Here is a 21,367-nt window from a genome sequence, read left to right as displayed (position 1 = left end):
TCGTTGGGCAGAATGAACAACGACGAACGCGTCGTACCTGGGCAGACGTAAGATCTCAACATTGGCAACAATCCAACGGCAACACGCAGGGCCGATTGAATTTCATTCTATTTGTTCCTTACTAGAACGATCCGGGAAGGGTACCTCCTTTGTTAGACAAAGGGTGGAAAAAAGAGTGATTGCGCAGGCATCGATCATTGTTAGTTGTACTATGTATGTTGTCCTGTAGCGTTCATGAAGGGCGATGCCTCAAAAGTTCAGTTATATTAATACACATCCCTTTACAGCATAGCCGGTATGAGAGAATGGTAGACATATTCAAACGATGAGCTTACTTTGTAGCATCCTGCTGGCAACACTTTCTTGTGCGTATAATGAAGCCACTCCTTAGCTACAGATTTGTTGAACAACCATTGCTAAAAGGTCAGTTTCAGTTTAATCTAACAAATACTGGAGCCTAAGAAAGTGGAACATGAAGCACTCTACCTGATAATTACCATTACCAATTCAGCCAACCTGGCCACCCAATAGGTATAATGTCAAAGATTCCTTTGTGGTCAAAATCATAGTCAAAAGCTTTCCAGCATCACAATAACTAAGGTAACTCTGATCAGTAGATAGTTGTGATACCGTTCATTTGTTTACGGAGCAAACCAAACCAAACATAGAACGGAGTAGGCAATGAAACGAAAAACGAAAACAAACACAATATCCCTCGCGTGAATTTCGTGCACGTGTTAGTAAATATTTGTTTCGCGCACCGTTGACCTTGGGCAACTCTTTCGAATTTTTGACGAAAAATATTACCACACATGGATAGCGAAAAACCGTCGTTGAGATACCAACCCCAACAAGCTTGATTGAAAAGAAAGGGAGAAAAAGGAGCAAGAGAAATTTTGAACAAAAAGGATGGGATGTATAAGGAAATGGAATAAAAAAAAACGCACATCTTCCGTCTACAGTCTACACTCATGTTGATGATCGTCGCATATCCTTAACAAAGTCGATCTCGATCAGCGAGATCAGTTTACAAGAAACACTGAAAAAAATCATACAGACTACCATAAAATTGTACAATGCAAGCAACGCCGTCAAGTAAATCGCAATTTGCGCCAATTAAAAACGGAAATAAAAATCTAAAACTCGTACCATTTGAACGAACGAAACGGGTGAGGACATCAGGGAAGGAGAGAAGGAAACAATTTGATGCCGAACAAATTTGTTTTTCGAAAGGTTTGAATTGATTTAAAAGGTTCATTTTAGATGCCATTTAAGCTAAAAATTGTGCAAACATACAAACTACCGGGGGGCAGTATTTTTGCGGGATTCGATTTGGATCGAGCTATCCCAGTTTGCAATGCCTCAAACAATGAACTCCAATCCAGCCATTACCAGAAAAGAAGTTACATGGTTTAGCCAGTAGTTCAGCGTAGGTTAGGTGAACCATATGAACGAATGGAATCGAAGGAAAAGGCGTGTTTGGAAACGTCCAACTCAGACAAACGATCGTCCCAAGGACGAAAACTCTCTTGATCTCTATATCTCTGGCAGTTTTTTCGCAAACATTGTTCGTTACATTCGAAAGAGTTACAACAACCAACGCGGTGAAACAACTTCTTACTGAGAAATGATATCAAAGTTGCGCACCACTGATGACCGATGAGCTTTGGATAAGAGCAGGAGATTCTATTTACCAAAAATCTATCGTTCAATGTCTCACATGTATAACTCTCGTGGCACAAAGATAAATAACAAATTCGTCATCTTTAGCGAATCCATAAGGAGGGCAAAGAATGTTGTAAGCAACCAGTAAATCCAAGCCGAAAGGGATACAATTATGGTCGTGCGAAGCGAACGTGATCGAGAGGTGAAGTGTTTATATTTTTACATCCGCTCTCTCACAGCCATACGACGCACGGAGCAAAGCAAAGAGGCTGCATAAGTCGCCCGCCGTGCTTAATGAATTTCATAAACGACAAAGGCCACTGAAGCCTAGAAAAGCGTAATAATCGAAAATGATATGATCACTATTTAAATGCATTGATATCTTCAAGGTAATGATGATGATGAGGATCAAGGTTTGTCTTAATGAATGAATGAACGAATGAATATGAATACTTAGTAACGAAGAAGGAGAAAACTCTATTTATCCAAATATAACAGGAAAAGTTATTAAGCCACCCACAAAAGAGCGCATATGTTACTACATTTAATCTTCGTTAGAGCCAACGACACTTCAATTAGGTGTAATTGAGCTAAGAATTTCATGGCCAGCGATGGCCCCACGGGCAGAACAACTAGGTCAAGCGATTTTCCTATATTTAGCAACATCAGAAAGAAAACAAAAACTTACATCCCAGTTGTTCCAGTGAACGTGTTATCCTCTGAAAGAAACTTTCAGCTTTAGCTATAAAACGAAAACCCCCCCTAGGATAAAACGTATAACAAAAGACAAACCTTATAAATGGAAAAAAAAGGAACAAATATTCCCCGATGAAGCCTAAAAGGAGAGTTTAAGGCACATAACGCAAAGATAACGGGCGAGACACAAATATATAACTACAAAGCAAGTTAAAACTGACGATGGTGATAGTGTTATAAGCTCGAACAAAGTTCAAATCATGCAACTTGATACCAAGAACAACATACTTAGAACATCCAAATGACAAAACGGAAACGATATAAAAAATGGCGAATGTTCACATCCGGCATATATTCTTTAGTAGCATCGCGCGCTTGGGCAAAAACAAATACAAATAAAAACCAAGTTTATCGCAGCATTGTGTTGAAGCAAGATGTTAGAGCTGGCTTGGCTTGACGGCGAATGTAAGCCATGCGGTTAGCTAATTGTTTAGCAAGGCCGAAGAAGAAGCAGAAAAAGTTGCAATAGCATAAGGAGTATTATTCACATCCACATTCAACAAGCAGTAGCGTCAGATAAGTTTCACAATATAGGAAAATGGAGGCCAGTTGATGCAAAAAAAAATCGAGCAACAAAGAACGATGCACATGGAAATGAATGGCGTACGAAAAGGGTAGGAAATGTTTATCACTTCCCCAAAAATGCAGGTGCAAGTATGCAGAGACGCAAGCGATATTTGTCGATTTTTATATGCAAGTTTTAAGCTTTTATATTAGCCAAAAAATCAGACAAACCTAATTGAATCCTGCGCATAGTTATTGCCGTAGTGTTGTTCTTACAACCCCTCAACAAAAACAGCAGGATACGCTTGTGATTTCTGACTCCGGCCACTTGGAGGCGGCAGGCGAAGGATAGGTAATACTTATTTGCCAACGACATTTGCAAGAATGAAGACTAGAAAGGGGGCAACCATTAGGATAGTGCATAGGAGAAAGAAAGTTTGCTTGAGCTAGGACAAGAGAGAAACCAACTACCAATACCGGAAGCAGTGAAAAGCTTATGCCGTAAATCAAAATATGCGTACTTTATTGACACATTCTGTTTAAGTTTAGCGTGAAATAATGTTGCTTCGTCAAATTTGCCACTATTTTTTGTTAGCAACGGTAAGGGAAGTTATGGAGAAACAAAAATGTTATGCTTTCAGCCTGACAGGGATTCTAAATGATTAATTCAACGATCAATCAAGTGTTAGGCGTCTGTTACCGGAAAACGTATTTAATGCTTTCCTCCGTATTATGATTGTTTCGCCTTCTTCTTCAACGCTGTACGGCATGTTTGGCTTAAAGAAAAGCGTGTACGTGTATGTGTATGTTTTTGGTGCTAAGTACCGGAAATGCCTTCTAGGTGAATAGAATTGCGGAGAAAATTAACTGGGTAAGAGTGAACGACGAGAGCAAATCAGCGTGGCTGTGTTCGGGCAACGTTCGTGGTGGTAATGGTAATGAAAGGTGACAAAAGTTACAAGACGCAACAGGTGATACTGGGAGTCACAAGATTCTAATGCATTGAGGGCCTAGGAAAGCTTTTATTTATCATTTATTATCATAGGCAGCTTTCTAGTGCGCGTTCCTTAGGTTTAGGGACACATTTTGATAGGTTTTGCTGTTTGGTTTGCAAAAACATAACTCATTTATAAGCGTAAGGACATGGTTTTATTTTGTGTTACGCCTCTACGACAATGTGAGTATTCTCGAATTTGTTAGAACTAAGACAAATTACATTACAATAAAAGGCGGCTCCCTTTAAAAGAAACTGCAAAAAGACTTCAAAGAGTTTTTCTGGAGAACTAACCATAGAGAGTGGACAATGATAAACTGATCGGTTGAAAACACAAAACGAACAGCGCCAAGACCAGAGCAAGTAATTAAGAAAACAGAAGAAGGAAACAGAGAATCACCAGACGTATTGAACACTAAATGAAAAAAAAAGAAAACAAAACATACATTACAGAAAACAAAAAACAATGCACACAAACACTCAAACAACAACACCACTCTGATACTATAATGATACATTATTATTAATCCTGAGATCGGTTGCAGATCCTAGGATAGTAAAGACAAAAAAAAACCTATACTTTTAGCTTCATCTAGTCAGTTGCTTGAATGTTTCATCCGTTTTGAAAACTAAGCGAGACAAGTACGAGTACGAGAAAATAAACGATATGCTTATCATACACAACAGCAAAATAAATGCAGCTATGACAAAAACGAACTGGACTTTCAGTTTAGCGACAAGGAAGACCAATGCGTTTGCGAAAAAAAAAGAAAGAAGGGGAAATCATACTCCTTTTGGCGACAAATTCGATAAGGTGAAAAAACGAAACCACAATACACAAACACACTCACATACACCATGGGCAAGAGACTTTTTTCAGGATTAACGGACAGATGCACCCATGCGACGAATTTACACACGATTCATGATCCACCACACCGATTGAGCGCTTTAAGCGAAGCAGGGCAAAGTCACACCTTCCCGTACATAGAAACACAGACAGTACAGCGGAACACCATGTCCTCAAGTATTCCAGGGCCTAGGATCTGCAAAGTGTCCGTTGTTCTACTAAGACATTCATAGGTGGTATGTGGTTGTTTAATTGTTACATCAAATATATCTGACGCAGCGCACTGAAGGCTGCCGCGGAATGCGTAAAATGTGCAAAAAAAAAAACCTGCAAGGTCAAAGACAGTAAATTCCATTTAATCAATCTAATGATAACGAACAAGGAAAACAAAAAAAAACCCAACAAAACTATTAACCTATTATTATGATGTATGGTGAAAATCAATAAAAAATGAGTAAAAATCAATAAAAATTATAAAACAATATAAACAAAGGCTGGTAAATTGGATGGACAAAGAAAGAAACTCATATAAAAAAATACACTATCGACATTTATGTGAATTTTTGATTATCTCCTTTCTAGCTTGTAGCTTGATATTATCATATGGAGCATCACCAATTTAAAGTAAAACATAGCTAGCAGCTTTGGTAATGAAATTGTCTATATTCATAATTAATTTGACACTGAATCGTGCCCTTTTCTGTTTGTTATAGTCTTTCATTAACTCATCATTTCACTCACAATCGTTTCTCTCTCAGATAGTGACGAGTTTTAAAAGATAAAAATGACTATAGCTAGTTCCCTCCCGTGTGCAGCGCAGCCTTCAGTACCAACCCCACCATCGATCGAGTCTGGAAATGAGCCAAATTCTCCGTCGAAAGCAAGCGTGCCTTTAGGCAGTGTGTCCTTACGCTCGAAGAGCCGTGAACTGGTGAAACACGTCCAATATATGCGGGTCAAGATCCGACGTAAAGAGCAATCCCTCAAGTGTGCTGCTGTACTTTTGCACTTGCTCGTGGTGCTGAAAGAATACAGAAGGGAGATGAATCGAGTGTCCGTCAAGCCAACTCCTTGTAGCAAAGGCTTACCATCATAAAGACCTGCTGCAATCGACCAATTGTCCAGCGGTACCAATCGGTGTCATAGTCTCGCCCGTCCGTATCGCACTTGACCAGATGTTCGGACAGAATCATGATGAAACGCTGAAAGATGATCAAAAACAGCCGCTTCTGCTCGACGTAGGCAGCCTCCAGCTTTTCCTCCATCCGTTCGACCTGCTCTTCGGTAGGCTTTTCACCGGACCCATCCGCGTTCTTACGGCGCCGCTGCGGATTCGATGATGATTCATCCTCCGACTCGCTGGACGATGATTCCGCTGTCCGGGCAAGTTTATCCTTTGCATCGTTCATTTCACGACCTGGAAAAAAGGGACCAGGTTTACACATGTGGTCTACACCATTGCGCAGTGAATCGGGTATAAAATACTCACTCAGTTTGGTCACATGTTGGTTCATCTTTTTGATGGTCAAATGAAGAATTTCCCACAAATACATCTTTGTGAATTCGCCTACCATTTCCTTGGAGAAAACCCACGTTGCGACGGCCGAACATTCGACGATCTGTACCTTCAACAGCTTATCGACGATCACAACCATCATCTGCTGGTGATCAACCCACAGCTCGAACATGTTGTGCAAAATGCAAATTTGAGCTTCCTCTGTGTCCGCCAATGCCTGCAAATGATTAATTGTATACAAGCAGTTCCATCATAGTGATTAAAAGCCAACTAGAACTTACCTTGAAAACGGTGTGAAATTTCGAAATGGCAGCGAACGTATGGGAAAAACTCTTCGAGCCCAAATTGAGCAGCGTCTGCACAAACACGTCGATCTTCAGCGGATTGTACGTCGTCTCGGTCATATCCGTTTCGGAGGAATCGCCCAGATTTGGCAAATCGTTCAGCTCGTTTAGCACATCATCAGCGTTGCACTTCTGGCGAATGGCCACCACCAACTTGTGGGCAGTTGCTGTTCCTGGTAGAGACGCTGTTGGAACAGGAGTATTAATCATAAAAGCTCATTCGATTGTACTTGGTACTTGTGCTACTTACTAATGTATATATTTGCATGCAAACGAAAGATAAAACTAGCTACGAAGCATTACAGCGATTTACATCTCACCTAGCAAGCCCCCGGCAGTGTACGTAGAACATCAAGAATGCTAGCCTACTGTAAAGTATTTGATGTTGAATCGTCAAACCTCCAAATGGCAACACAAACGGGTAAGACAAGTCGTCGCTTTCTAGGATCTACCAAAAGGATAGTTGTCGCTGGGTGTTTGTAGTAGACGCAGGTAAAAGTAGGGGAAAATCGCTTTCAGGTCTAAAACATACTTTTGCGAGGATTGTTGTGATTCGCGCTCGTTTCCTGCGATGCGAAAAAAGCGATCATAGCCTACTTTATCCTGTATCCCTCGACTGGTCGTCTCTACTACAAACATTTCACCGCTAGCTACCATTTTGGTAGACCCTAGAAAGTTATGAATTGTCTACTTGATCCGTTTGTCTTGCAATTTGGAGGTTTGTCGATTCAACATCAATTACTTTACAGTAGCGCTAGCATTGTTGGATGTTCTACGTACACTGCCGGGGGGTTGCTAGGTGAGATGTAAAACGCTTTACAGTTTGATGTTCTCTAATTTTTTGTATACCCATCTTAAAACACGCAACTACAGGTGGATGAAGAATGAAAGCGAGCGATGATCGAAGATGAAAATACAAACAGCAATCGCACAAACAACTGCACGAGAAGATGCACTAAGAAAGAGAAACACTCGCAGCACATTCCGCGCAATGGTAAAACATCACTTTTACTACACGATCTCATGTAAATTCCAACGCTCACCGAAATTGGCAACATAATCACCTTGGCACGAGAGAGAGAGCTTTTTTCGTGTGCTTTATCTGTGTGTCTGGCCAAAGAGAATAGACCGACTGACTGTGTGTTTGTCGATGCACGCGAGCGCAGTTAACTTTTCGCGATATTTCACTGCATGCAGCCACTTGGCACGTACTAATGCCACAGGATGGATGGACGGTGTCGATCACTACACCCTTCACCTGACCCTCCCTCTCCTCGTTGCGGAGGGATCCAAACTCGACTGCACACTGTCGGGATCAACTGAGTGGAACTGCTGCGGTAGACGCATTAGGCCGCTACCGATAAGATGTGCTCGCCCCCGCCTGCAAGCAATAACTCTCGATTAAAGAGTTTCGCCACTTTCATCGAAAGAAGTTGGTTTAAGAAAACTACAATCCAATTCATCTGCGAGGGGGGAGCAGAGAGCCTTAGTGAAAACGGACCCGCAGGGAGCCGGCCGCCAATCGGATGTTCACAGTGCAGCAACATACCACCCACACCCTTGGGCATATCATATGCGGGCGGATTGCAGCATCGAAACCGCAACACAGGAGCGGTGTGCAGTTATGGTTAAATGACTTGTTCACGGAGCGCTTAACGCCCGCCGTTGCAAATGATTGGGTTTTTCACTCACGTGCATAAACGCAAAATTGTTTTTGGGAAATTAGCTTTAATTAACGGTCCGCGGCACATTATCCGCAGGTGGCAGGTGGCTTTCGGGCACGATCACTGACTGCGGGAGGTGTCAATCTGGGGAAGCATCATCCGATCAAGGCCGAGGGAGAAAACATAACCCTACACTAAAGGCTAGTAACAAACAATCTTGAGGTTATTATACTCATATTAAATGAATCGCCTGCCGTTAATTGGAAAGCATGCATGCATCGAAGATAGGAAGGTTTAATATGTATTAAGGAACAAGTATTATATGTTTGGGCAAGACATGATATTATAAAACCAATTGCTACATCGGGCGAAAGGCGGAACGATAGAACTAGGATATGAAACTGAATGGAAACAACGACCGATCGAAAGTATTATGTAAATTCAAAACACACCGTACATCCACAGCACCGAATAATGCACAGGAGAATAAAATCAACTTCCTTGTTGAAGCTAATCGAACAAATTTGGTTATGAAACGAAAGGAAAGGGAAGTTTGGAACACTGTTTTACCTATATGCCGCCGCCCATCCAACGATTGATCCACCACCAAAAGGGGTTTCCGTTCCAGTGGGGTACTTTCGTGTGAACTGGCCCAAACAGAACTGCCACTATTGCGCAAGGCTCACATATAAATAAAATACAAATAGATCTCAACACTATGGCACCTTCATGAGTTCATGTCAAACGATTGCAATTCAACGTGGAACTGGTGGCTTTTTTAACGATTTGAATCGTTATGCCTAACTATGTGAGTATGTTTGACATGAACTCAAGTTGATTCATATACTACTGCCTCAATGCACCATGTGTTTAACACAAAGTACCAACACACAACAAACGGTATCTCATGTTGGAGAGCACCAACTCCGACTCTGAAGAAAATATGTCCCCCGGTGACGAACTAAACCATATTTTCACGGTTTTATGAGCTGCACACGGAAGCAACGCCGCCGTTCTTGCATTGTTTTAGGTCACAATCGGCGGCTAGGATCAAGCCGAACTGCACTTCACCGGTGGTGCCCATTGTTCCAACAAAATGGCAGATTTGTATTCAAATGTTTGCCCCGAAGCATTTGTTTACGCTAAGAGCTGTTCGCCTTGATATGTCGCCGCCACTGATGGCGCACCGAGAGCGAGTACTCGAAAGGAAGCATTTAAAAAAAACAGGCGGGGTTCGTCACTTCCGGGAAGTTAGAGGAACCAGAGTGTTAGAATTAATCTTTCACGAGGACCAACAGGAAAAAAACATTTGACGACGAGAAAATCGAGGTGAATGGGGGGTTTCGCCGTTCGTTGTTTTATTCTTTCCCTTCAACATAACCTTTTTTTCACGGACGTAACACGCACCGTGACGTTTTCCTTTCGCAGTAAATGTACTCCAAACATAGTGCATTCGAGTGTAAAATTGATCGAAAGCTCATATCGATCGCAACACACGTTAGCTGACGGCAGGGTTGCTGGCAGGATAAACTTTCACTCAACGGCACGAGCATTTTCCCGGCACAGGAATCGAACTTTGATGGTTTTCAATTTGTTCGAACATTTTCCATACTATTTAAAATCAAATCTATGATAAATCTGATTATGAAAGAAAGGGAATTCCAACAGATAAAACAATGGTCATAGATAGGGAGAACGATCTACTGCAAATGGGATTTAATTATGCTGCCTCGAAAGTGTCCAAACGAGAGAGACATTTATGCAACTTTTAAATACCACGAACGACGCTTCACCACCCCACGTTACTCCGAAGGTGTGCCCAAATGTTTAAATTTTTCGCCATATCGCAACCCCCACATACTTATAAACTAGGAGCAGCTGAAGAATGAGATTATGCAAAATTTAAAAAACCCACCAGCGCTAGTGACGATCGGCCACTTGGCGTTTGTTATTTGATGACCCCCGAACGAAACACATTCCCTGCGTCTGGCTCCATCGTAAACTTACCGCCAACCACACCTCGTTAAGGTACCCCACCTTATGACACACTCCATTCAAAGCATAGCGGAAATACTTTAGTCGAAAAATGAATTAAGTTTGCGACACTTTCCATCATTCACGCCCCGCGCTCGATCTTGAAAGATCGCACACGCGGTGGTGCCTAAAGGCCGTATTTTCATCGACATTAATTGCTGCCCCGCCGGCCCGATCGTCTCTCGTTTGGGCCAATGTGAAGGTGGCTTTAACTTGCATCAAAAAGGGAGAGAAAATGATCAACTCCGAACGGATGGTAACAGCTCTTAGAGGCGTTTAATCGTCGATGAGACCGTTCCGAAAGGGCGAAAGAAAGAAAGAAAAAAAACTTCCAACCACTACTGCGCGGCCAGTGAGAAAACCCCCCGCCCGCCGCATTGAGGAAAATGGAAATTAATGCACGAATCCGCACCGATCTCGGCGGCTCGTGCCGAACACTTTTCGCAACGGTAGAGGGATGGAAATGCACACGAACGCACGACACGAACGCCGGGTGGATTTTGGGAGGGAGCAACTCGGCGGTGGCGGCCACCCGAAGGGTGCTGGCCGGAGCTAGATGGACAGTTTTAATATGATTTTGAAAATATTACTGTTTGCAGTTAGTGAAAAACGCTCGCCCGAAACGGTTCACATTTAACGGTGGCGCGCTAAGGAGTTGCGATAGCCATATTTATCGTCGATCGATCGATCGATATCGGTGGTGAAGTTTGGAAAGAAGATCGTTCAAACAGTGCACACAGGGTGGACAACATGTGCGGAGAATAGTGTGCGCTTCCTACTAAACACGGGGACCTGGCCTGGCCCTCTGTGCACGATAGTCGTGTCTTGTCAATCTTTGGGAAGATTGATACGAAAGTTTTCCTTCCCAGAAGGCGGATTGCGAACACCTCCAAAGGACCAGAGAGATCCTCGATAGGAGGTCTTGGAAGTTGGAAACACTGTTGAACGATATCCTCAAGTGAATCGCAGTTCGGTGAAGTTGTGCGTGAGTGTATATGTGCCGATGTTCTGCAGCCTGACGACGCTCGTTCTGCAGCTGTACAACAAGACGAAAATCCAGCGTGCGATCCATCACTGTCAGCGGCCAATCACGTTCCGCCATGGATTACATCGGACGTACAATGAACATTTGTTTAATTCTTTTCATGGTAAGAAGACTACCGACAGACAACGTCTGTCTACTACAACACCCGACTTACGAAATAGACATCTCTTGTGGTCCACGGTTCGTCTGGGGTGGACAAGGTTCTCTCTCTCCATTGAAACGACAATGTTGTGCGCCGCCGAGCTGTTGTTTTGCATACAACTCATCAACAATGTTGGCTTCGTACATGGTGGTCTATTGCAACAAACCTTCGGAGTTTGGCTTGCCCAAATAAAAACCATCACTAAAACCTTGAATTTTTATAATCGTTTAAACCATTCCAACAATGAATTTGTTTGAATTCGATAAATTCATCGTTCAAGAGAACATTTTAAATTCTCTACAAACTGTGAGAATTGTTTTAAATGTGTGTCCTCATTCTAACAAAGCAATCAAAACGCTGCCGTGAATAAATCTACTGATTAGAATCGATTCTTAAAAGCTGATCATTTTTCATCACGGCAAACAAACAATAAGCCGAATCGCCAAATAAAGATGCTAGTCCAAACGAGCGGGCGTGTTGGAAGCACCTTGACACCAGACATACTGTGAGCCATGCGCCAAACGTTCTGCTTTCTCACGCCCACCACCCACCGACGGGGCACGCTGCAACAATTGCAAATTATTCATCAACTTTTATGTTCCGATGATGACCACCACGCCACAAACGGAACCTACCTGCAGCTGCTGCTAAAAGACACCGGAATGGCCCGTCGGTCGGGTGTCGGTTTTTGTGGTTCGGTGCTTAATTACGGACGAAATCAACCGCATCACACCGCTGCACTCGGCATGGGAACCCCCTCGTCGGCAGGTTTCGACTAGAACCTATGTTTGGCTATAATGATTTGACTTTGCGAGCAAAGAGTAATGATGGGCGCACTCTGGCTTCAAGGTGACCGTCCATCGCCCATTGGGCTTCATCACAGACAACCTCCCGTTTGAAGAGATAGTGATCTTAAGTCAAGTCACAAATTGGCACAAATCGCTCGTTGAGAGAAGAGAGGAAAAAAAACTAAACAAGCTTCTATCGTTCCACCCTCCGTGTGCAGATATTCATCACCGGCAGCCATTGCCAGTACTACAGCAACCGTGATATCATCCTGACGCCGAACCATCTGAAGACGTACCCGGGCAAGGTCCTGTACTATCGGCCGCGCGAGCAGCCAGCCCCGGCGGAGGAAAAATCCAACACCGCCGCAGTGCCCTGGGAGGAAGTGTTAAAAGAAACCGTTTTTCTTGCACTGAATGATAACAAGACGAGGTGAGTAAATATTTGGTACATCTTTTTGTTGCGAAGTAGAAGAAAGAATCCACAGGTATGGTCACACTGTTGAGTTGTTGATTACAACTTCAACAATCTAGTAGTCTATAGTTATCTAGTAGGCTGTGCTAAGGATGCAGCCAGGATTATTCTTAGTCTGTCTGTTGGTCTCGTCTGTAGTCTGTTAGTCTAGCTAGTCTAGTCTGTGGTCTGTTCTGTACGTGGAAGGAGGAGCAGAATGCTTACTTTGACTTATTCTTACCATTTATCAAAGAAACTACATCAAAGACTCGTTACGTGTGAACGCTAAAAGGTTCGATGTACCTTTTTTTGGCATTTGTTTGTAATCGTAGTGTGCGAAAGGTTCGCCATCAAAGGTTCGTCTCGTGTGACAGTACTTATTCTAAACTTTTCTATCGTCGAATCAAAATGCACAAAGACCTTCAAAGTCGAACGAATCGTAAGGACGACTTTCATTTCTTGAACCACCACTTGGGAGCAAAACTTTACTTCAAAGCGAAACAGAAAGATCGCAATTGCATTTGAAAAGCAAAAGTGCGCCCGAAAAGAAAAGTCTGTCCGGAACGAAGCAGCGAAGTGAGAAGAACCAAGGCGTTGTTCCGCAAGGCTGGTTATGCTAGAAAGGCATAACGCGCGGTGGTATGGTGCGTCCGGTTGTGGCGCCTACAGGGGAAATGTGTATGTTTATGCAAAAGAAGCGAAAAAAACGAAATCTGTAAGCTACTGACGCTACGCTAGTCCCTTCCACAGCGACTTCCCTAGGTTGTTATTACGCCCAGAGAGTTAAGTGAGCATGAAATAACAGTTGAGCGTAAGGAAACTCGACATAAACGACCATGTATGAGTTTTTTTTTTGTTTTTGGGGGGAGAAACATGGAACCGGGATTATCCCAAAATGTGTTCAACCAAATTTCGAGTGGAGATTTTTCATTTTGGTTCGCCATTTTTCCTTCCCTTTCTCTGCGGCAGCCTTCAGCAACAATCTTCTGGAAGCACTGACAATGCACTGCTCCTGGCCAAGCGTCAGCAGAAGGCGATCTACAATGCACCGTACATAGGAGCGGTCGATCTGAGTGTCCCACGGTTTGGCGACATTGTTGAGCTGGCGCACGGTCGGCTCGAGCACGAGGGAGACGAGTCGTACTTTTTCGTTCAGCAGCAACAACAGCCGAAGGATGGAGCCAGTGAGCAGCCGAAACGCAACGTGACCGCTCTGTGGAAGGTGGAACGTATTCGCCATCGGGACGATCAGCGTGGTCATCGGTTCGAGCTGAAGTTTACCGTAGCCCCAACGCAGAAGAAGTTGGATGTGGCGGCAGACGATGCTTCGAGGGATGAGCTCGAACAGAACGATTTACCGGAGGCGGAAGCGCTAGAAATGCCCGGTAATCGCACCTTTATTGTACGGGACGAGGACTATCCCAAGTACTTTGCTCCCCTCATTTCGTCCAACGCCATTCCGATGCTGCGCAAGAACGATCAGATGTACGATCGGACGTTCTTTGATCTGGCCCAACCGCAAGCGCACTCCGGATTCCCTCCAGCCACGCGCTACTACCGTCCAGCGGTTACTCCACCGCAGCAGACCATCACCCTCGGCCAGTACTTGGTGCAGTCATTGCTCGGATCGGGTGGAGAAACGGCTAAATTCCACCATCACCACCATCACTTTATGCCGGGGAAGGTGGTGAGCCCAGCGTTTTTCGGTGGACTTGCTGCCACCAGCAATAGGATCAAGTTCCCGGACTCGTTCACCGGCTCCAGCCACACGGTGCCGAAGTTCTACCAACATATCCACTTCCAGCGCCCTTCGATAGCACCGTTGGCACCAACGGCTCTTCCTGGAAGTTACCTCTTCCAGCATGGCAAGGAAGTACACGCTCCCGCCCCGAGTAACATCCATCAGGACTTTACGAAACTCGGTGACCACCAACGGGGCGCGGCGACGACTCCGTCATTGGATTCTACCGATGCAAAGCCGAATAACAACGGAGGATCAACTGTTGTCGTTCAGAAAGGCACCACTCCATCGAACCATAACCAAATCCAAGTTTTATCCACACAAAAGACCCAGCAGAAACCTCAGCAATTTCCCCAAGGACAAGGACAGCACCAGCAACAACACCACCAGCAATTCCAGCAGGTACCAACCACTCCGAACGGAATCGGCCAGCAAACTCCCAACCCTCCACCAGCGCAGCAACACTCACACGTCCAACAATTCCCCCTGCAGCAGCAGCAGCACGGACCTATCTATCGGCCTCAGGTACAACCGCAGCAACATCAGCAACCCATTCTGATTCATCATCACGCTCATCCGCAACTAACCGCCGCCGGTGGCGCGCCCGGACCCTTCATCCCGCCGTTCGCCGGGCCGGCCCAACCTCACCTCATCCAATCGATCCCCTTCTACAACCCCCAAGGCCAGATGGTCGTCAACCACATCCCGGTGATGGCGAACCACCACGTCATCCAGATGTCTCCCTCGCAGCCGATAGCGATCCCCGTTCATGTGCAACTCTTCCCACCCGCACTCCATCCCGCCGCTCAACTCTACGCACCACAATCTCCTCCTCAGCAGCAACATCAGCAACAACAACAGCAACAACAGCAGCAGCAACCCCAACAGGATGGTCCGATACAAGCCATCCCGGTGCGTATCATGCAACCCATCCCGAATCCCGTCCACCTCTACTCGCCCTTCAATCCCTTTCTACCGCCACTGCAAGCCCAGCAGTCGCCATTCCACCACCATAGCCACCACCAGCATCACCCGATCGTCACCGTGACTCCCAAGACTACCGCTTCCAACTACCAGCACCACCAGCATCACCCTCGTCCTACCACCGTCAACAACAATAACCAATCCGTAGTGACCCCTCCCACCACTGGCCACCAGACTCATCTCCCTCCTCCCTCCTCGCCTCATCATCATCTGCACCACCACCACCACCACCCGTTCAATGCCATCCCCACTGTTTTTAAGTTCACCAGTTCTAATGCGATTCACCCACAGAAAGTGATCGGAGGAGGAGGAGGAGCGACATCCACACCCCAGCCGACCTCCAACCATCACGTGCCCCCCCATCGCTACAACACGCCGATCGTGCAGATCAGTGGACCCTCGATCAGTCCAACGCCGCCGGCGAACGCCCAACGCCATCGTTTCTCAACGCCAGGCTCCAGAGGGTCGTCGTCGTCGTCGTCGCCGTCCACCGCCGGCAGCACCCCTTCTTCATCGCCGACGCCAACATCCGCCACCCGGCCCAGTGCCCGCTACACGCCCGCAGTCGGTCAGGTGAGCGGACCCACGGTTAGCTCCACCGCAGCCAACCATCGCTACGCACCCCTGCCAACGGTCCCGGCTTCGCCCGCTGGTCTACGGGAGAAGTTTACCGCACCGGCGTTCCAGCCGGCCGCTAGCGAATCGAAGCAGTCGCCACGCAAGCTGGAACCGCCGACCAGCGGTGCCGTCGCCGGCGACGCCGTCGGCAGTCCGTCCAATGCCGTTTCACCCAAATATGAATCATTTGGAGTCGAGAACGCCGTTACACCCACCGCCGAATCCTTGCTTGTTCTATCGCCCTCCTCCACGTCGCCCGCCTTGTCAAGCAGCTTGTCACAAAGCCACTCTTCCGGTGGCCCAACCGCTTCCGCCACCGCAACGGCCTCCACACCTTCATTCCGCAGCACTACGCTCGGCGGAGGAGGTTCGTTCAGTTACAGCAATTTCATCGACGCTTCCGGAGCCGTCAGTGTGACGGCGAAGCTGACCTCAGAGCAAACCACCGCAACACAGCACCAGCGCAGCAGCAGCCCGGCTGCTTCCTCCAACCCAACGACTCCGATCTCCATCACCACGCAGTCCACTTTCATTCCGCCGCCAAAGACCTACATCCAGCAGCTCGGGCCGACGATCGGAGTGAAGTATCCTCCGGCCTTCAAGAGCATGCCGTCGGTAACAATCCTGCCGCCGCAGATCGAGACCCCCATCTCGTCCACGCTGAAAACCTACCAGTACCTGAACCACCACGATACGTACGACTTCATTCCGTCGCGCGTTGTCGAGCTGGCGCACGTGAAGAAAATGACCGGCCAGAAGCACCTGAAGCGCAAGAAGAACAACCAAGCGGGGGGTCAGCAAAAGGGATCCCTGCCGCAAAAAGTGGCCAGTTCGCCGGGTGGCGGTATGGGAGCCGCAGGTCCCGCATCGAACCATCATCATCATCACGTCACGGTTACAAGCAGCAAACCGCTGAGATTCTACCCTGGCGATGGACCGGAGTACGCCACGCATCGTCCCGAGGCACAGCTGAGCGTTCAGCTACCTCCGCCGGAGAAGGACTTCACCACGACCTACTACGGTACGCCGAAGCACAACCAGAAGGTGCAGCGTCCGAAGAACTTTGTCACTCCGTTGCATCCGTATCAGGGCAGTGCGTCTACGACTCCGATTCCGGCATCGCACAGCACCCCGCCGCCGCCATCGGTTTCTTCGGCCGCATCGGTTGTGTCGGTGTCTTCCACCCCGGCTCCTGCCAGTAGCACCTCATCGTTCACGTTGCCACAGCAAGATATCGGAAGGAACGTCACCACCTCGACATTCCGCTCCGCGACCGCTTCCAGCACGGCTCATTACTACAAAAATCGGAATGAAAAATCGGATGACCTTACCATCACCACGATGCGCCCGCGTATGATACTCAAGACCATCTACCGACAGTTCCCGGGTTCGTTCATGCCTTCGACGTCGACTTCCACGGAGAAGCCACTCCAGAAGTGGGTACCGAAGAGACCGCGTACGAGCAGCAAGTCCACCAATGGCGAATTCTCGACTTCCACGCTGCCATCTTCTTCCCTATCGGGAGCAATCGAACAAACGGTTGCCTCTTCCGAGCGTGATGTGGTCACTAAAACACCGGTCGTGCCCGTCGTAGTCTCCGTGCGTCCCACCCTCGACCAGCAGATGCAGCGTGTTCGTGCTTCCCGAGGACGAAGCCGTTACACATACCGTCGCATTCCCTCGGGCAATCCTCCGCCGATTCCTACCGGCCAACAACAACAGCAGCAGCAGCACCAGGCAAGCCGGACGGGTCGCATGAGAAGCAACAGCAACTTCAACATCTCCACGACCACCACCACCACCATCAAGCCCATCCCGGCGGTGACCTCTTCCGTGTTCGATAGCAACCGAATCGACAGTCGATCGTTCGAGCAGCAGGAACGCAGGGCGGAGGAAAGCGTTATGGCCACCACTACGCCGAAGTTGAACGGTTCGAATGAAAAAATCAAACGAGATGCCTCCGAAGAAGCGCCACGACAGCAGGAACAGGAAGATACCACCATTCGGAGTGTGGCCGTAACGGAGCAGCTGATTGCCAAGCAGGTCGAGAGCAAACAAACCCCGCTGGAAGTGGTCGAGCCGGAGAAGGAATACGTCATGGTAAAGGCCAACATCGAGCCAGTTGCAACGAACCGCTCCAATATGGTATTCTTCGAAGCCAGTGACGCTTCGAGCGACAGCAATCCGGAAGCCATTGGCCGCTCGATTGGTGGTTCAGCGTTGGACGATCTCACCATGTCGATCATTAACCATGCGAAAGCGATCGTGAACCAGACGGACAAGCCGGTCGTCGAATCGGTAGAAGAGACGACCCCGGCGACATCGCAAACGACTTCCGGTAGGAAAACGGTCGAGAGCAATGAAATTGCACACCGAGACGATGCTGAACTGGAATTGACCATCGAGTCGACAACTCCTGCAGTGGCGAGCACCAGCTCGACTCCGGTTACGGAGACAACCATGAGTGAATCGGTTGCGACAGAAAACGATGCGGACGAAAATGATGGTACGAAACAAACGACAGTCGCTACGAATGTTGCATAGGACTCGTTCATTGATCGATCGGGAACGCAGATACATCTCATGAAAAATAACCACCACCGCTCTTCTCTCCATGGAGACCAGCGGCGTTCATCATTCCATTCATCACCTCAATAGATCTGCGGTTAGCTTAGAGAAACATGCCTTTCTTCGTACTCTAGCGAGAGTTAAATTATTCTTAACATTAACATACTATTTATCGGACGAAAAACGCAACCAAATACTGTGACAAGTTTTGTGCCGCCCAGGGCGCGGCTGAGAAGGAACGATCGAAAATCATAGCATATGATGTATGACGAACTACACAGGATAGCAATTTAAATGATAAAGCGAAGCCAAACACAACACGACGAAACATAAACGCAATCTAGCTAATGACCGAGACCACACCATGCAAAAAGTGAGTATGCTGAGAGACCTCCTTCACGGTGTAGGAGGGTCAGTTCAATTTTGTTATTTTGTTTTTGTCAAAATAAACGTAATTTATAGTTGTAATTGATTGAATAAAAAATAAAATAAAAAACATCATGTGTAGTGTTGTTTTGTTCGCTTACCAGCTCCTTCCATGGAGTACTTGTAGTGGGGAACGGGTTGTTTCGGGATCAGTTTCGCGTATCCTTCCGGCATCATTTCCTTGAACCTTTCATGGTATGAAAATCTGCAATGGAAAAGGGAAGAAATCAGTAACAGTCCGAAGCTGGCGTCCGAGTCGACAAAACGTACCTTAAACACTTTAGTAGCACCTCCTGAATAAACTTCGGCCTTGGATGCTCGTTTTCCAGCAACAAACAGCTATCCCAATCGTCCCAAGACCAGCGGAACTGAAAGTTGCTCAGATGGTACGAGAACCAATTCGCGAATCGGTCAAAGCACGACGTGTTCATCGAGTCGATTCGCATGAATAGAATTTCGGTGGCCTGCGCAAGCACCTGCGGCATCTTCGACGGTTGCTGCTTGCACAACTCGATCAGTATCGACCCGTAGCAAATTTCCAGATAGCGCGGCGTGGGCATGTGGAACAGTTCAGCGAAAATCACCTCCACGATGCAGTACTCCAGCGGGATTTTCTCCTTGTAGGATAGGAAGAGCAGGTGCAGCGCACACTCTTTCCGCTCCCATCGATGCGTTTCGATGATCGAATGCAGATGCTCTTCGATCAGGAAACGCTCGATCGAGTGCGCACCCGGTAGAATGGGTCCCGGGGGGCAATCGGTGTAATCGAACATACGATACACAACCCACGGCATCGGGTACTCGAATGAATCCTGATGGGGCGGCGGATGAATAACGGGGATGTTGTGCTGCAGCGCCTCGCAGAGAACCGAATCGAACGCCAGGTACGGCCGGGGAATGTGCTTCTCGGTCCAGTTGTCTTGGCGCAGCTTGCGTATCTGAGCCCACAGACAGTCGAGGTATTCTTCCTGAGGGTGTGGCGCATCCACCGACCAGACGCGCAAGGCATTATGGTGCTTCTTGGTACGCTTGTTTAGAAACACTTCGATCCGAACGAGCAAGTTCTCCAGCGCAGATTCTTTCTTCTCGTACAGCTCACGGCCCACCCACGGCAGGGTGGAGAGCACCGCAAACACGTACCAATCCCGGCGGACCTGCGGAACGTTGTCTTCGTTGGCCGCATCCACCATGCTGTCCAGCAACTGAAGCAGTGAGTTGGTGGAAATCACATGGCAATTCACCAGATCGGCTAGGAAACGTAGTGCATACCGGGCGGCATCCCACTGGCACTGTTTCAGGCTATCCTTAAACGTCTTCACCATGTATTCGACGAATTCTCCGCCAAAGTTGTAGTTCTTGGCATTCATCAAACCCACCATCGTGGAGTAGATGGTACACTTTTCGGGCATCTTTATCGGACACTCGGAGAGGATTCGCAGGATTTTGCTGCGAAAGTTCCCCAGATCGGACTCCAGCACCGACACCAGACCCTCCAGGTTTGACTCCAGCGATGAGGTGCTGTTTTCTCCCACCTTCAGAATCAGGGCTTCCAGCCGTTCCTCCATTTCCTGATTTTCCGACACCCTACGCCGCTTTTTGTTGCGCTCTGTCCGTGGGAGAAGCAAATAATCATACAATTACTTCATCTACCATCTGTAACATTGACCGCCAGACGCATTTTGTAGGTTAGCAATTGAAGCAAAATATTACCTCCGTAAAAGTCCCCATCGTCCTCGTACGCACGCCTTCGATTCATACTGCTGCGTTAAACTGTTGCGCTGCTCGCTTACAATCAATAGAACGATTTCTTGTGCAATTTATTGCAAATTAAACACGAAAATCACCAAAGAAACTTGTTCACGGAAAGATTCTTCACTTGATTTTAGCACCGACGACGCTTCGGCTCGAATGACAGTTCCTTTGACAGAACATCGCGGCATCACGGTGGTTTACCATAGTGAGTTGAAGTGTGCATCTAGATGAAGACCTACGTAAGCAGAATCGTTTTTTGGAGAAATTGAATTGAATACAGTCTGTTCTCGAGTTACGCGGTTCTCGACTTACGCGGATTCGGAGATACGCGGTTTTCAAAATTTGACAGTAGATTGGGTTTATTACATCGATTTAAATTCCTGAGATGTACAACCACACGAAAAAATGTGTAAATTACACATTTGCATAACTTACGCTTTTAATTTCGTTTGTTGCAATTTATGTAGTTTGAATACGCTTGCATTGCATTCATATTAATGGACAAAGAAAAATTTTGAATATTCT

The 21,367-nt window shown here is 46.8% G+C and overlaps 1 protein-coding gene across 1 annotated transcript; it reads right to left on the bottom strand.

The window, feature by feature from the left end:
• Window positions 1–5,395: 5,395 nt before the first annotated feature.
• Window positions 5,396–20,955, bottom strand: LOC131290000 (nuclear cap-binding protein subunit 1). The gene is made up of 7 exons (XM_058319376.1): window positions 20,801–20,955; window positions 19,361–20,696; window positions 19,192–19,295; window positions 6,567–6,814; window positions 6,259–6,502; window positions 5,858–6,186; window positions 5,396–5,790 (listed from the first exon to the last, which is right to left on the bottom strand). The coding sequence occupies exons 1-7, from the start codon at window positions 20,844–20,846 to the stop codon at window positions 5,677–5,679; spliced, it is 2,421 nt and encodes an 806-aa protein (XP_058175359.1). The 5' UTR covers window positions 20,847–20,955; the 3' UTR covers window positions 5,396–5,676.
• Window positions 20,956–21,367: the final 412 nt, after the last annotated feature.

Source organism: Anopheles ziemanni, chromosome 3 (assembly GCF_943734765.1).
Source record: "Anopheles ziemanni chromosome 3, idAnoZiCoDA_A2_x.2, whole genome shotgun sequence".
Lineage (NCBI taxonomy): Eukaryota > Metazoa > Arthropoda > Insecta > Diptera > Culicidae > Anopheles > Anopheles ziemanni.
The sequence above is the reverse complement of the archived record's forward strand: the minus strand, read 5'-3'. Positions and strand labels throughout refer to the sequence as shown.